The sequence below is a fragment of the Rana temporaria genome, chromosome 3, assembly GCF_905171775.1.
Source record: "Rana temporaria chromosome 3, aRanTem1.1, whole genome shotgun sequence".
NCBI classification, from domain to species: Eukaryota; Metazoa; Chordata; class Amphibia; order Anura; family Ranidae; genus Rana; species Rana temporaria.
Genome location: NC_053491.1, coordinates 146207098 through 146219965, shown reverse-complemented (window position 1 = coordinate 146219965; position 12868 = coordinate 146207098). Strand labels below are relative to the sequence as shown.

Below are 12868 nucleotides of genomic sequence, written 5' to 3'. Positions count from 1 at the left end.
ATCTGCTGATCTGAGAACTGTAGTGGGGGATTTTAAATGGCAACCCTATACACAGGTAGTGTTACTCAATGTGTCGCCAGCTCTGTGGTGTCTTGCAGCAGTGACACCTATGCCAAAATCAGGAGATAGGGTCTCCTCCAGCCCTTCCCACTTCACATTTCTCACCAGTCAGCTGACCTCTAGTCTCTGCCCCACAGCAATGCTGTGAACTGAATGGGCAGGCAAGGGCTCCAGGAGCAGCCCAGCTGGGCGGCCACAGGCTCCAGGGACAGCCCTGCTGGATGGCTGGGAAAAGGCTGAGAGTGCTGCAGGCTTCAGGAACAGCCCAGGATTTGGTGACCCCTGGCAAATTGTCATTTGACCCCCAAGGGGGTCCCGACCCCCAGGTTGAGAACCACTGCTTTAAAGGGAACCCATTACAAATAGGTGTTCATCCTGCTCGGGAAGCCAGTTACAGAAAGGGGACATCATGCACCTGGCTACAGTGTGCGATCAGGTGCAAGTCTCAGAAATATCAGTTTCATTTGTACCGACTTGTTCACAAAAAGGGAAGGTGGCCACAAACAGAATAAAAACCTAGCCAAAAATACAGAGAAACTTACCAAATATCTTTTAATTTTTCAATTATACACAATTCAAAGTGAAAATGTACAACATAAAATCAAATATTGATCACTCAATATTTTTATAGCTCTTTTCACATTTACTTAAACATACACACATCCAGTACCTTATTTAAAAAAGGTGACAATACATTTAAGCATCATTTTCAGATGGCCATGTTATTTAATACAGACCAATATTACAACACATTGACAAGTTGTGGTTTATGAGAGATGAGAAAACATCCAGCACTGAATGAATGTCAATCATTTAGGTTATCACAGGTTAAAGTAAAGCCATAACAGTAATGTTCATATTCTAGAAATACCATTATATTTCCTCAATCTCCATAGTGCCCCCAAATTTTGGGCTCCTGTTACATGCAAGAGTCACTCATCATAGTCGCCCTGTAGAAACATGTAGCCGGCATGTGGATAGCTCCCAACACTGCCAGTAGCGTTAAAAATTAAGTATCTGTGGCCTAGGTGATCCAGAGAGCAGAACCGTAGAGGTTGCACAGAGGTCTCCAAAATCAGTTTGTCAGTACCACAAAGGTTCAGACTCCATGTTTACGGAAAAAACGAACGGAGTGCATATTGTGCACATTTTTGTAGATTACTTTCAAGTAGTGCAGAGCTGTACAAAGCAAATTCGTTATTGTGCGTAATGATCCATAATTCTCAAGTCATATTTTTAATATTCAAAATTTCAGGAGGGGAGAGTCCATGTTTTCTTTGTTGGCTGCGGGGCTCAGCTTTATAAGAGGAGAGCCGAAGTCAATTAACTGAATAGGCGAGAATAAAAAAAATAAAGAATAGCATTATTGAAGAGAAAAAACACCATACAAAATTGACACAAAATTTTTGAATACTATTGGTTCACCAAATATTTTCTGAGATAGATAGAGACACACACACACACACACACACACCTCTGAAAGTATTGTTTCTGTAAGAAGCATAATTTCCTGGAAAGCACAGCACATTTTAAAAAAATTCACTTGACTCCAACTACTTGCCATGGTATTCATATTTTATCTGTGCTTTATGAGAGTGCAATAGACACGGTATAAGCAGTACATGTTCAACGCAAGAGTTTAATCCTGAAACATTATCACTACCTGGATCTAACCCATCAACAGCTATATTTTTAAAGGGTTACTAAACTCACAACAGTAAAAATCAGTCTGTATATGCAGTAAAGCATGCTTGTTACACTCACTGTGGAAACCAAGAGGTTACCGTATTTATCGCGGTATAGCGCGCTCCCGCGTATACCGCGCACCCCTAAAGTTGCCCCGAATCCTGTGGAAAAAAGTTTTGTACTTATATTTTTGGTGTCTTGCGCGGCGTCCATCGGCGGCCGGGTGCTGCTTCGGGTGTTCTCTTCGTCGGGTGCGGCATCCTTCTGCAGCGTCCTCCCCGCTCATTTCCCGCGCCGAGTTTGAATACTGCGCCGACATATACAGAGCGCAGCACACTCGTGTATTGTCGGCAATGCTCGGCTACACTCGCGCCGACGTCCTGTACGTCAGCGCGGGAGGAGCCGAGACTGCCCGACAATACACGTGTACTGCGCTTGGTATATGTCGGCGCAGTATTCAAACTCGGCGCGGGTATCGGCGTGCACGGTATAGGCCGATAAATACGGTAATCTGCATTGTGTAAAAAATCAATTTCTCCAAGTTCATGGACGGACACAGCAGCCTTTGACTGTAGGGTTATATCCGCTTTCTTCCAGGAGAGTTAGGCAGAAATACAGCACTTAAAGTGTCAACAACTTTTCTTCAGTGCAGCTCCTCCCAGGGGGCGTGGTTCCCCGGGTATAACCCACACCCTGCTCTAGCAGCCTCAGTTTGTACCAAGCAGTACAAACAAAGAAGGGGTGGGTGGGTGTCTGTGTCCGTCCATGAAATGGACTTTTTGGCGAGTACAAAAATCCTATTTTGTCTTCCGTTCATGGACGGACACAATGCCTTTGACTGTAGGGACGTCCCCAAGCAGTGTCAAAAAATTAGAGGGGTGGGAAAAACACAGCAAACCAAGCTTCACCCCAAACAAAACCAGAGTTACTCAACGGAGGAACTCCAACCTTAAATTGCCGCCTGTAACACCCTGCGGCCGAAGGAGGCATCAGAAGATGCACTCACATCCACCTTGTAAAACTTTGAAAAAGTGTGGACCGACAACCAGGTCGCTGCCTTACACACCTGCAACAGAGGCTTGATATCGGAAAGCACCGATCGCCCTGGTCGAATGCGCCGTGACCCGAAAAGGAGGCGCCCACCCCTTTAGGGCATAGGCCTGAAGCACAACCTGTCGGTTCCACCTAGAAATGGTGGCCGATGAGGCTGCCAGGCCCTTTCTAGGACCAGTCACCGACACGAACATTGAGTCCGACTTCCGGAACAGAGCCGTCGCCGATAAGTACACTCGGAGGGCCCGAACCACATCTAGGGAATGTAAAGTGGCCTCCTGTTTTTTTGGCTGAGGACATAAGGCTGAAAGAACAATGTCCTCATTAATGTGAAAAGCCGAAACAACCTTCGGGAGAAAAGGCAGCTGCGGACGCAGCACCACCTTCTCCTTATGGATGACCAAGTAGGGGGCCTTGCAGGACAAGGCCGCCAGTTCAGATACTCGTCTGATCGAGGTAATCGCTACCAGAAAAACCACCTTCTGTGACAGTCAAGGTGATCTTCCGAATGTCCTTAAAAAGGGAGCTTGTTGAAGCACAGAGGACCAAATTAAAGTCCCATGGAGGCAGTGGAGGGCGCACCGGAGGGGACACATGCCGGACCCCCTGCACAAATGTGCGTATCAAGGAGTGCGCTGCCAAGGGACGCTGAAAGTAAACAGCCAGAGCAGAAATCTGACTCTTGACCGTACCTCAAGGCGAGAGCCTGTTCCACTGTAGAAACAGCAGAATCCGGGACACCACGTATGTACGGGGGTGCCACTTCCATCTACTCACACAGAGATGTAGGCCTTCCACGTACGATGGTAAATTCTCCTAGAAGTAGACTTCCGTGCACGCAGCATGGTAGAAACCACCAAGCCCGATAGCCAGGTGTTGAAGGACCGGGGCCTTTCAACAGCCACGCCGTTAAAGCCAGCGACTGTAAAGCAGGGTGGAAGAACGGTCCCTGCAACAGAAGATCTACTCTCAGGGGTAGACGCCAGGGGAAGGTCTGCCCCCGCCAGGAGACCCGGGCGGGGGCAGACCTTCATGCGGAAGCAGGCTTGTCCGCAGGCTTGTTGGGCTTGCTGTACCAGGTGCGCTTCTCCCCCGCAGCAGGGGCCTTAGCACCTTGGACCTTATCCCGCCGCGCTGGGCGCACGAAAAAAATGCTTGGGAGCAGTAAAGCTTACCGTGAGGCTCCTTGCCCTTTCCAGACTGTGGGAGCAATGTGCTCTTACCACCAGTGGCATCCTTAATGATGTCATCCAGGTGCCCCAAAAAGCCGCTCACCCTTAAAGGGCAAATCAACCAAGGCCTTTTTTGAGGACTGGTCGGCAGACCAGCATTTCAGCCACACAAGGTGGCGCAATACCACCGCATAGGCGGAAGCCCTGGAAAGCAAGGGGAGCGTATCCAGGACCGACTCACAGACGAACATCAGACCCTGAACCAATGGTTCAGCCAGGTCCTTACAGGTCTCGGAAGCATCCCGTTCCTCCAGCTCTTGCAGCAGGAGCTTTGCCCTTTCGGTCAGAGTCTGACACCAGCCAAAACCGGCCTCACAGCCGAACCCACTACAGTGAAGAGGGAGCGGGCCGCACTCTATCAGCAGGGTCCTTAAAGGCAGAAGCCCCTTCCACGGGCAACGTGGTGGCTTTGCTCAATCTGGACACGGGAGGGTCCACAGACAGAGGAGAGACCCCTCAAAAGGGATAACTGGTTGCAAAGTACTTTGGTACAGCAAAAACTTTCTGCGGTGTATCCCATTCCTTGTACAATAAGTTGCCCAAATAAGGAACACAAAGAAACACCTTTGTGGTGCACGGCGGTTTGCAGAACCCAAAAGGGACTGGCACAGCTGGTGCCTCCGCCAAAACCTCAAGTTTGAGTATCACGCACCGCAGAAATAAGAGCTCCAACAAATTCCTTATCAGCAACTGACCCTGAAGCAGAGTCATCCTCACTGTCCGCGTGGGTTAAGCCTGCATCCTCTGACACGCCAGAACCAGAGGCAGAAACAATAGCAGGGCCCGATTCTGTGTCAGAGACATCCCCAGAAGCAGGCGCTTTTTACCCCCCTTCTGGGCACTAGCTGCTTCAAACCTGGCAAGAAAAGCCTCCAGGACAGCTGACATTGCCTCAACAGATGTGGCAGGGGGAGGGGCATCAAGGGTTAACTCAGGCATTGCTGGGGAAGTAGTACTTGGTTCAGGCTCCATAATGCCCCACCGCTGTGTCACCCTAAACTGCAAGGCAGAAACACCCACCGGTCACCTCCTGGCTGTTACAACAGAGGTAGAGGCCCCCAGGGAACTCACCACCCCACCCGGTGCAGCGCAAGCTGAGACAAGTCTAAGGTGTGCACTGTAGCCGGCTGCGCTACGTCTGTCACCTCAGAGATTCGCCGTCTTTTTGCAGCGCTAAAACGGTCGCACAAGGCCAAACGAAATCCAAGATGGCCGCCGTATGTGAAAAAAGCACCACAGGAAAATGGCCCCCGAGCCATATAAATCGCGACCACGGCAAAATGGCGACCGTTGCGCATTTTAAAACACCCAAAGTGACACAGCACCCAGCGCAGCACACAAAAGACCAGCAAGTGAACACACACAGCCCCCGCTATACACACAGGCCCCGGTGTAATAAAGAGACCCCGGAAAGCCCCCCCCTCACAGCCGCTACCCAAATGGGAAAGGAGGGAGAGGAATTAAAGAGAGCAAACCATCAGTCGACCTCCCAGGGGAAAATTCCAGCCATACCACCTTACCTGAGCAAGGGGCCACTACTTAACCCGTCCTGCGACCACCAGCTGGGAGGTATCCCAGACAGAACCAACGTCCGCTAAACGGCATGGCCGTCGGCCAGACACACTGTGACAAAGCCATAAAGACCGGTCATATGTGTGCCCTAGAACAAGATGTTCCCCGGCCGCCCCTGGAGCAAAGGGGCCTGTCGTGGACGACCCAGAGCTGAGGGCTGGCACACACTCGATGGCTGGACATGGGGGGGACAAGAGTCAAGACCCAGCCTGTCACCCAGTCGGCAGTTGATAGAAGAATCTCAGGATCCAAAAATGCAGGAACAAAAACCAATAAAAAAAAAAAATCTCCAGAGTACAGGACTCCAGAGTGCCTGTCCTCTGACGTTGGGCAGAGAAAAAAACAGGCTGCTAGAGCAGGGTGTGGGTTATACCCGGGGAACCACACCCCCTGGGAGGAGCTGCACTGAAGAAAAGTTGTTAACACTTTAAGTGCTGTATTTTTGCCTAACTCTCCTGGAAGGAAGCGGATATAACCCTACAGTCAAAGGCTGCTGTGTCCGTCCATGAACGGAAGAGAAAATAGGATTTTTGTACTCACCGTAAAATCAATTTCTGAGTTAATGGATGGACACAGCAACATCTTGACCTTAGGGTATTATCCTTCTAGGTGACTAGGCAGAAAAACCAGCATGTTAAGTGTTATCACACAGTACAGTACCTCCCAGGGGCGGTTCCCTGGGTACATCCCTTCTCTGCATCTGCAGCCTCAGTTCGTCAACAAGCGGTACAAAGGAGGGGTGGGTGCTGTGTCTGTCCATGAACTCAGAGAAAAGGATTTTACGGTGAGTACAAAAATCCTATTTTCTCTTCCGTTCATGGACAGACAGCAGCATCTTGACCTTAGGGACGTCCCCAAGCAGTGTCAAAAGAACGAGGGGTGGAAAAAAAAAAAAAAAAAAAACAAAAAAAAACTACACCCCAAACAGACCAGAGCTCCTCAACGGAAGAACTACAACCTTAAACAGCCGCCTGCAAAACCTTGCGGCTGAAAGAAGCATCCGAAGATGCACTCGCATCAACCTTGTAAAACTTTAAGAAGGTGTGGACTGACGACCAGGTCGCCGCATTACACACCTGCGAAACAGACGCTTGATGGCAGAAAGCCCAGGAGGCACCAATTGCCCTGGTAGAATGCGCCGTAACCGGGAAGGGAGGCGCCCGCCCCTTAAGAGCATAGGCCTGAAGCACAACCTGCCTGATCCACCTAGAAATGGTGGCCGACAAGACCGCCAGACCCTTCTTAGGACCAGTCACCGACACGAACAGTGAATCCGACCTCCGAAAATGGAGCCGTAGCAGACTGGTACACCCGCAGGGCTCGAACTACGTCCAGGGAAAGCAACGCAGCCTCTTTTGGATTCGCCGGCCAAGGACACAAGGAAGGAAGTACAATGTCCTCATTAAGGTGAAAGGCCGAAACAACCTTAGGCAGGAATGATGGCTGCGGACACAGCACAACCTTATCCTTGTGGATGCCCAAATAGGGAGCCTTGCAAGACAAGGCCGCCAATTCAGAAACCCACCTGACCGATGTAATTGCCACCAGAAAAAAAAAAAAAAAAAAAAAACATTCTGGGAAAGCGTCAACAAGAGAATCTCCCTAATGTTCTCAAACCGGGACTTCTGAAGAACCAAGAGGACTAAATTCAAGTGCCACAGAGGCAGTGGAGGATGCACCCGAGGGGCCACATGCCGAACCCCCTGCACAAACGTGCGCACCAGAGTGCGTCGCCAAGGGTCGCTGAAAGAAAAAACAGCCAAGGCTGAAATCTGCCTCTTAAATCGTACTCAAGGCGAGTGCCTGGTCCACTCCACGCTGTAATAACAGCATAATCCAGAACATCACATATGCACGTGGGTGGCAATTTATCTCCACAGAGATGTAGGCCTTCCACGTACAATGGTAAATCTTCTGGGAAGTAGACTACCGCGCCCGCAGCATGGTAGAGATCACCAAGTCCGACAGACCTCGGTCCCTCAGCACCTGGCTTTCAATAGCCATGCTGTCAAAGCCAACGACTAAAGCAAGATAAAAGATAGGACCCTGTGACCGAAGATCCTCTTGCAGTGGCAGGCGCCAAGGAACATCTGCCACCAGACGCACCAGATCTGCGTACCAGGGAAGGCGAGGCCAATCTGGAGCAATTAGAATTGTCTGTATCTCCTCGGCTTCCACTCTGTGGAGCAGACAAGGAAGAAGCTTCAGAGGAGGAAAGGCATAGATTAGGCGATAGTGGCACCACCAACGCGTCTGCCCACGGGTCTTTTGACCTGGCCACGAACCTCAACACCTTTCGATTGAGTCGCAATGCCAGGAGACCCACGTCTGGCATGCCCAATTTTAGACACAGACTCTGAAACATGTGCGGGTGTAACGACCATTCTCCTTGGTCTAGCTCTTGGCGACTTAGGTAGTCCGACTGCCAGTTCTGTACACCCGGAATGTACACGGCCGACAGCCAGAACGTTCTGTTCGGCCAACCGGAGGATGTGAGCGACTTCCACCGCTGCAGCCGAGCTTCGGTGCCCCCCTGATGATTGACAGAAGCCACAGCCGTGGTGTTGTCTGACTGAATCCTGACCGGGTGCCCCCGTAGTCTTAGAGACCACTTGGAGAGGCACAGCCTGATCGCCTGTAGTACCAGGACATTGATCAGCAGTCTGGATTCTTCCTGAGTCAAGCGCCCCTGGGCCGACTGAATAGCCCAGCCGGAGAGACTGGTGTCCATTGTGACCACCGTCCAATGACACGGGAGAAACGACTTCCCAGCCGAAAGAAACGGAGACGTCAGCCACCACAACAGGGAGGATCTGACCAGGCGGCTCACCTGGATTTGGGAATCCAGAGACGAAGGGTGCTTGTCCCAAAGCAACAGAATTTCCATCTGTAACACTCAAATGTGAAATTGAGCATACGGGACCGCCTTAAAGGAGGCCCAAAACTCTAAAGCAAAAGATGACCACTTTTGGGTTGCCAACCGCTGCACCGCAGCCCGCAGTGTCTGTAGTTTTTCCATGGGAAGAAAAAAACTCTTGCCTCTGAGGAATCCAGGACCACCCCATGTATTCCAGGCATTGAGACGGTACCAACACCGACTTCTGAAAATTTAGCAGCCAACCGAATTCCCAGGGGGTCTGGCAGGTGATACACATCCACCTCTAACTGAGCTTGAAGAAGCTCTCAGAAGAAGGAAACCAAAAAAAACAAAAACAAAAAAATACTTTCGAGTTTACCATTCCTTAGATATATTATGGCTGCATTCGTTTTTTGCCTTTGGAAACTAATTGCTGTACATATATTACAGCATGATTGACAATACTTGGACTTAGACATACAAATTAATAGGTGCTAAGTTACAAATAAAAAAGGCAGTTGAGAACTAAGCTGGCCTGGTGTAAAAGCTATGCAGGGAGATTAAAAACGCCTAGGGGACATTTGTTCTGACCCCTGTAAGCATGTCACATTTCCTTTCAAATCTGATGGCAGTTTGTAATATCCCCCTGACAATGCATTGGTCACCAGAAAAAAAATATACAAACCTTTTCTCATTGTACATCAGAGTATTTCTAACAAAAACAACGTACCTGGGTAACATGTGTTGGTTTCAGTAGGATAGGTTGCTTGTTCTGGTCAGGGGTATTTGAAAGATCAATTAGAGGTTGACTGTCATTTTCAATCGACACTTGCTTCCGTATTTTAGTATTAGCTTTTTCCACCTCAATATCAATTAATAAAACCTATTAAAAAAAGAAAAATTAAACATGTACCAGCGTTAAATAATTTTGTACTAAATTTCGCAATGAATGTCAAGAAATTTGTTAATTTTAATTTTGTAACTTTAATATAATCTTAGTTTTGTTTAGGATACATCGAGGGACACAGGAATTTGGGAATGGTTTGAATGTGAAGATACTACAAAGGGCATCGAAAAAGGAATAAACCAACATGGGAACGGCAATGACCAAAGGGAGGGTACCAAGGATCTGGTCTAAAACACCAAGCAGGCAATTACTGCAAATTGTAAACCGCTTCCTGAAGGAGCGATGGTTATAATTCAGCAAAGTGAGGGATCACCAACCATCGAACGACACTCATTATTTCCACAAGTCTTTCTGGAGAGCTCCACCCCTTGCCGTGACCATGCCCTTTTAAATGCAGCTGCTTCCACCATGCCGTCAGTCGTAGACAAGCATTGAGCATGCCTCCGATATGCTGGAATAAGCAACATAATATATAAAAATACACCAATTAGAAAAGTAGATGCCGTCCTGAAAGGCTTCTTCGCCTTTCAGGACATGAACCCCGTCTGTCTAGAAGCCCCTAATTCTGATTCACAAGAATTTTGCAACAAATTATTGGATTATTTCATCAACAAAATTGAAAGAATCCGTGAAAGTATTTAGCAAAATACAACCTCCATCTACCCCCCCCCCCTAAATCACAAACCTAATACCCACATAATTCCGCCACAATCACCTAACTTCACTCCAAAACCCATTTCCAGCGATGCCACTAAAAATATCAGGACTCTGCCAAATAGCACAGCGCCCAATGATATCATCCCCACCAAACTGCTGAAAGAATGTGCTGATATTTTGGCTCCAGCTATCATGCAGCTCATAAACCAGTCATTCAAGGGGAGGGCGTGGTGCCACCCCTGCTGAAAAACAAGGTATAATCAAACCAATTCTAAAAAAAAAAAAAAAAAAAAAAAAAAAACACACACCCGACCCCAAAGACCCTAACCACCGTCGCCCCATAACTGAATGTCTTCTCCAAGGTAATGGAGAAAGAAGTTGTACAACAGCTACAACATCACTTAGACACCCATAAATTACTTGACCCATTCCAGTCCGGTTTCCATCCGGGTCACGGGACAGAAACGGCGCTGCTCAAAATATGGGATGACGCTCTAGAGACCGCAGACGGGGGAGAATCTTGTCTTCTAGTACTGCTGGACCTAAGCGCAGCTTTTGATACAGTAGACCACAAATTATTGCTGACACGGCTAGTCGAAGTAGCCCTAGTGACGGAATGTGATTTATCGTGGTTCTTCTTGGAAAACAGATCACAAAAATAGTGAAATTGGGCCCTTTCACTTCTGAAAAATGCACGGTGTTATGCGGAGTCCCCAGGGATCCCCTCTGTCGCCTGTTCTTTTCAATATCTATCTCCGCCCTCTTTTTGAAATCATCAGCAACCAGAAGTTACTCTCCCACTCTTATGCAGATGACAACTATATTTTCGCATTTGCAACAAAAAGGATCATTATCGGACTAGAGAAATGCCTTTCTTTGATAGAAAAGTGGACAAAGTTACCTTAAACTCAATGGCTCAAAAACAGAACTTCTCCTGTTTCAGGCCAACCAGAAGATTCATCCCGCAACATGGATGCCCCCGCCCATTCTGGGTCAATCCATCACCCCCAGCACCAAAGGCAAAAGTCTCAGAGTCATCTTCGACACCTACATGACAATGGATGCACAAATAGGGTCAGTAGTCAGCGGATCGCACCATCTGCTGCGCTTTTTACGCAGACTCACTCCCTTTATCCCAAAAAAAAAAAAAAAAAAAAAAAAAAAAACCACAGCAGTCGTGGTGGGGACACTTATCAACTCCAGACTTGACTATGCAAATGCCCTCTATCTTGGACTCCCAAAATACCAAATCACTCGTCTGCAAGTCGTTAAAATACGGCCGCTCGACTCGTGACTGGGGGAAAAAAAAAACATGGGAATCACTCACCTTCGTTGAGATCCCTTCATTGGTTGCCCGTAAAAGACAGAATCACTTTCAGAGCACTCTGTCTAACGCATAAGTGTATTCTGGGAAATGCCCCCCAATATCTATGCGAGAAACTAAAAGCTCACAACACCAATCGCATTCTGCGATCCACCAACCAAAATCTACTCCAGATACAAGTCCAAAGGAGAATGAAGATTTGCGGTCCAAGGACCCAGACAATGGAACGCTCTACCAACCACCATCTGACTGGAGGTAAACCACCTGGCCTTCAGGAGAAAGATCAAGACCCATCTCTGAGGGCCCAGGGAATGGATACCAAGCGCCCAGAGGGGATTCAGTTCGCATGTGTTGCGCTATATAAAAGTTTCTCACTCATTCAGCACCTTGGAGATAACCGAGAACTTACTTCAGGGTGCGACCACAGCTTGTAAGACCTTCCTGACAAAGGACCGGTCCGAGGCTGACAGCAGGTCCAACCTGTTGTGTCTTATAATTGTGGAGAAGCAGGATCACGTGGCTGCCTTAGAGATGTTTTCCAGCGATGCACCAGCCCTCTCTGCCCAGGAAGTTGCCACTGCATGTGTGGAATGGGGCTCTACCCCCACCGGGAGGTTACCTTAATGCAAAGTAGGCTTCTTTTATAGCCCACTTCAACCATCTTCCCAAGGTACTCTTGGACGCTTTCCCTCCTGTGTGTGCTCCTGCTGGCAGGAGGAACAGGGAATATTTCCAGAGGTCTTTTGTTACATTCCGGTTACCTCAGACACCTTCTGACATCCAAGGCCTCCTCTCCCAGGGCGCTGGACAGAATGTAGGTAGCATAATCTTGTGTGGGGGAACATGGAAGAAAACCTGGATCTGTCTTAATTGTGTCTGGAAGGCACACACACACACACACACACACACACACACACGGGAATAACTTAACAGGCACAGGCCTAATCCCAGGCAACCCAATTAACGGCTCTCTATAAACATTGACAGCGCTGCCACCTACGCCTTGAAGGTGCTTGCCGCTAGGTCTTTCTCCATGCCATAATTGAGAAACTCTAGAATGGAAGTTACTACTGAAATGTAAATTTTAGTTATAACTCTTCGAAAGAGATTGACCTGGTCGCCTTTTTTCGACTTGACAGAAGGGTGTGGATGAGCTTTTCAGACAAGTCTTTGCGTTCTCCTGGTTTGCAAATAAATCCACCTGGGGCAGTCCAACTCTAATCAAAACAATATCCTGATTCGTTGACCATTCGTACTCCCTTACTTTCTGGTGAGGAAGTCTGCTAGAACATTTTGCGTACCCTTCAGGTGAATTTCTGAAAGTGAAGCTAGATTTGATTCAGCCCAAGATAGGATCTGATGGCACCAGCTCCATTAGCGCTCTGCTCCTCATTCCTCCCAGTTTTGAGAGACAGGACGGCAGGACAACTTGCACATGCCGATTTCCCAAGGACTGCTGGAAGACCAGCAGACTCGGGTGAAATCGCTTTTAGTTCCCTCCAGTTGGAGGATCTCCTGGC

General features: G+C 48.4%; 1 protein-coding gene across 3 annotated transcripts in view; it reads right to left on the bottom strand.

Moving 5' to 3' along the window:
* Positions 1–587: 587 nt before the first annotated feature.
* GTSE1 (G2 and S-phase expressed 1) overlaps positions 588–12868 on the bottom strand; it is a 48043-nt gene continuing 35762 nt past the window's right edge. For all 3 annotated transcript variants that reach the window (XM_040343627.1, XM_040343629.1, XM_040343630.1), the window contains 2 exons: positions 9191–9343; positions 588–1387 (listed from right to left, as the gene is read on the bottom strand). In XM_040343627.1, the coding sequence (XP_040199561.1) occupies positions 1304–1387; positions 9191–9343 (237 nt within the window). In that variant the 3' untranslated portion in view covers positions 588–1303. The remainder of the gene's footprint in view (positions 1388–9190; positions 9344–12868) is intronic.